The sequence below is a fragment of the Austrofundulus limnaeus genome, unplaced genomic scaffold (genome assembly GCF_001266775.1).
Source record: "Austrofundulus limnaeus strain Quisiro unplaced genomic scaffold, Austrofundulus_limnaeus-1.0 Scaffold146, whole genome shotgun sequence".
Taxonomy (NCBI): Eukaryota; Metazoa; Chordata; class Actinopteri; order Cyprinodontiformes; family Rivulidae; genus Austrofundulus; species Austrofundulus limnaeus.
This window is the reverse complement of record NW_013952548.1, coordinates 1,117,875-1,121,883: the sequence shown is the minus strand read 5'-3', so window position 1 is coordinate 1,121,883 and position 4,009 is coordinate 1,117,875. Positions and strand designations below refer to the sequence as shown.

The 4,009-nt window shown below is 36.9% G+C and overlaps 1 protein-coding gene across 1 annotated transcript in view; it reads left to right on the top strand.

Annotated features, from left to right (window-relative positions):
- umps (uridine monophosphate synthetase) overlaps nt 1-3,760 on the top strand; it is a 7,520-nt gene extending 3,760 nt beyond the window's left edge. The window contains exons 7-10 of the mRNA XM_014016507.1: nt 1,182-1,299; nt 1,386-1,561; nt 1,638-1,752; nt 2,745-3,760. Coding sequence (XP_013871961.1) covers nt 1,182-1,299; nt 1,386-1,561; nt 1,638-1,752; nt 2,745-2,923 — 588 coding nt within the window. The 3' untranslated portion in view covers nt 2,924-3,760. The remainder of the gene's footprint in view (nt 1-1,181; nt 1,300-1,385; nt 1,562-1,637; nt 1,753-2,744) is intronic.
- Nucleotides 3,761-4,009: the final 249 nt, after the last annotated feature.

The following is a 4,009-nucleotide window of genomic DNA, read 5'->3' as shown; positions in this document are numbered from 1 at the left end:
GCTCCAACCCCACCCTAAGTGTCTAAGGAAAATAGTGTGAGTGGGCACAGTCCTCCGTGGCGAGACTGTCCCATCCCGGTTGGCAAGAAGGTTGACATTTTAAACCTTAATAAAAAATCGATACAGGGCTTTAGAATATCGATACAGTATCGGGAAATGAAATATCGCGATATTTCAGTGTATCGATATTTTCTTACACCCTTATAATGCACCAGATTATTACACCAGCACMTTCGGTAACAATAGCCGCAAACTGTAATAACGTTATTACATAATGCGGCTGAGAKTATTACAAAATGCRTTAAAGACTTTTATTACATTTTGCATCAATTATTACATAATGAGGTTTTAGCATGAGTTTATTACATTTTGAAGCCTGATTTTWTTACATTATTACATAATGCGTTGTTATAACAAAATGAGGTCTTACAGGGCTGCCACAAACGGTTATTTTTAAACAGTGGCGGATCTAGGATTTTTTTTTAATATGGGCCATTAAKGGGCCACAATATTTTTAGAGGGGCCAAGTATTTATTTAACATCTTTGTATACAAATCTCTGATTTTGGTATGATGTATACATTTAACCAGTCACATGTGTTCATACACTTATAATGTAATAAAAAACAATCTTGCATATTCTCCTTACAAGTTTTACATGCATTTTTACTGTACATAGATCAAATACTCTCAGACACACAGCATGTAAGAAAATCCAGCCAATTTTTGTTAGTGGAAAGACTTTTCCTGCAGGATTGTTCGAATTTTAAGAAGAGAAGACGACGTTTAGAAGTTTAAGTCATACTGGACTTTCCTATTTGACTCATTAGCACCTCTAGTGTTTGAACATGAAACTGCACCCAGCATCATCACTCTTGTGCAAAGGACAGATGAGTGACAGGACAGGGGCACTTCAGGGGGCCAATCAGATTTCAGCTGGGGCCAATGCCCCTGTGGCCCCGCCCCTAGAACCGCCCCTGGYTTTATAGTTGACTAATMGGTGATTAGTCAACTAAAAACAAAAAGTTAGAAAAAAGAAAACAACGCATCGACTATTAAATTAGTCGTTGACATAATTGTGACTAGTTGACTAATCGTGGCAGCCCTAGTGAGAACCAGTCTGTAACACTTGCAGCTTTGTTAAATTATAAACTCATTACATTGGCGTGTGTGCACCAACAGGATTACAGTCCGGCTGTCAGTCAGGAACTGCAAGCTTCGTCTGAAAAGCACAACTTCCTCATATTTGAAGATCGCAAGTTTGCAGATATTGGAAATACAGTCAAGCATCAATATGAAGGTGAGAAGATTTTAGTCTTTTTATTTATTTGTTGCATATAATATAGGCAATTAGTCCAACATTGTATTCTTGTTTCTTTTCTGCAGGTGGTGTGTTCCAGATCTCTTCATGGTCCCACATAGTCAATGCCCACGCTGTTCCGGGACCTGGGGTGGTGAAGGGGCTGAGCGCTGTAGGGAAGCCTCTGGGTCGAGGCTGTTTGCTGGTTGCTCAGATGAGCTCGCAGGGCTCTCTGGCCACTGGTGAATACACAAAGGCTGTGGTACGCACATTTCTGCAGAGGACTATTTGTTTGCAGTGATCACAGCAGCTTTAACATCTGTTCTATATGTCTGCAGCTGCAGATGGCAGAGGAGCACTCAGACTTTGTGATTGGATTCATCTGTGGAGCTAAGATCACAGAGAAGCCAGAGTTCATCCACATGACCCCTGGTGTGCAGTTACAAGCTGGAGGTAAATTAAAATTGTTCTATGCTATTATTATTAATGCAAATCTGCTGATTAAATACACTGCACATTATTATATTTCTATAGGAAATCAGTTATTGTCAAAATCTATTCTGGTGCTATCAGGGTTCCTACAGATCCTTAAAAAGTCTTAAAAGGCATTGAATTCATCAATCCAAAAAATAAGGCCTTAATTAGCCTTAAAATGTCTTAAATCAAACTGTCAGAAGTCTTAAAAATGTTAACACATTGTAAATAGGATGATTGCAATTTGTTTCAAATATTAAAATAATTGGAAACATTTTTTTAAACGKTCACATGCAGACATTCCTCTATGACATCACTTCCTCTTGCTTCACATGCAAATATCTCAACTGTCTGTCTGAGCATCGCGAAATTCGTTTCATAATGTCAATAATGTTGAATTTCCAAAAATGTATTCACATTTCTTACAAAAAAGTTGATGTCACCGGCACTTTTAAGGTTTCTTCTACAGCAAATTAAGGTCAAGACCCCACTGTGGGTACTAAAACTCCAAATTTTGGGTCGTTAGAGAATTTCGAGGAGTTAAATTAAGTTTAAAACTGACAAAAAAGCAGTTGGATATGGTTAAAAACAATTGGTTTATTAGGAATATTTGAATACTTCAACCAAAAATACTTTGATTTATGAGTTTCTGCCAGTTTTTATTTTTTTTATCCTTTGTGTTTATTGTGAAATTCGTCTTAAATTCAACTTCTTTTGGCATTAAAAAGTCTTCAGAAGTCTTAAATTTAACTTGCCTTAAACTGTAGCAACACTGGCTATGTAAAGTAAATTCAACCAAACTGATATTAATCAGTATTATTTTGATGGTTCAGCGTTTGTTACTGGGGGAACAGATCTTTGATAAAACATTACATGTTTCCAACACAGGGTGGCACTGTTGTTTCAGACATTCTAATTGACACAATGCCTGCTCGCCCATATTTCCTGTCTTGTTTCCCTCCTCCTTTCAGGAGATTCATTGGGCCAGCGGTACACAGCCCCAGAGGAGGTTATCTGCAGCAAAGGCTCTGACATCATCATTGTGGGACGAGGTGTTTTACAGGCTCCTGATCGGCTCGAAGCTGCCGAGGCGTACAGAAAAGCAGGCTGGGATGCTTACACGAAGAGAGTGGGTCGCGTTGACCAGTGAGAAACTCCACTCAACACAAGAAGCGCAAACATTCACGGACACATTAGACTCAAAGCTCAGGGCGTTATTGACAGCTGTCACTTTGCTCCTAATCACGTCTTGTCCCATTTGGAAGCTGCTTCATGATTCTTGAATCTGACCAMCGTTGCAGTATTTGTTCAAAATGAAGTCGGGTAATTTCATTAGTTTTGTTGATTTTTTTTTTTTTAAATCCACTAAACTATAAACATCAGAGTATTTCTCTGTTTCAAAGGGAATGAGTCATTTGATCAATACAAACTTCTACTTGGAGTTGTACCTCTTTTTCAGGAATGTATCCTCTTGTCYACATCTGTATAACTGTAACACTGGACCTCGATTTAAATAACTAAAAAGGGTGGAGACTAAAACCATATGACTTAAATTCAGAGTGATTTCTCTCACACAGAGGATGGTTACTCTGCTGCTTTTTCACTTAGAAATAGAGAAAGTTAGTTATTTTCCATGAAGTGTTAGTGATGGATACTTTCAGTGTTAAAGTTAATTTACATCAATTAAATAATCCCAATTAAACATGCTTAAGTAGATGAATAAAAGGGTTGAAATGTTTTTACTATAGTCTTGTTTTGTAATAAATTACTGACTTTTAATGGGAACAATAAGGACCTTGATGGTTTCAAAAAGCTGTGATATGATTAGATTTTTACATTAGTTCTCAGATTACTGTAAATGTCAACAGGAGCTGATCACAACTGGATCCATGAGGCCGTCCAAGTTTATTAACAAAAAAATAAATAAAAAAAATCTGGAGCGATTTGACCACAGTTTGACTGATTTAATAAAAATGATTTTCACAGATCTTTGACTCAGTGATGTTTTATTTGATAAATGCAAAGATTAATTTACAGCGAGTTACCTCGCTCTATCTGTTCTTTGTGACTTTCTTTTGTGTTTTTTTTTCAAAGTAAGCTTTAATATGACCAACTTAAACATTAAATATTTTATTTAATTAGACATTATTCATCTGTTCTGTTGTGAAAAGTTGCACAGTTTCTGCTTTTATCGGCTGCTTTTCACATTTGGCTCTTAAAATGTATGTATGTATAT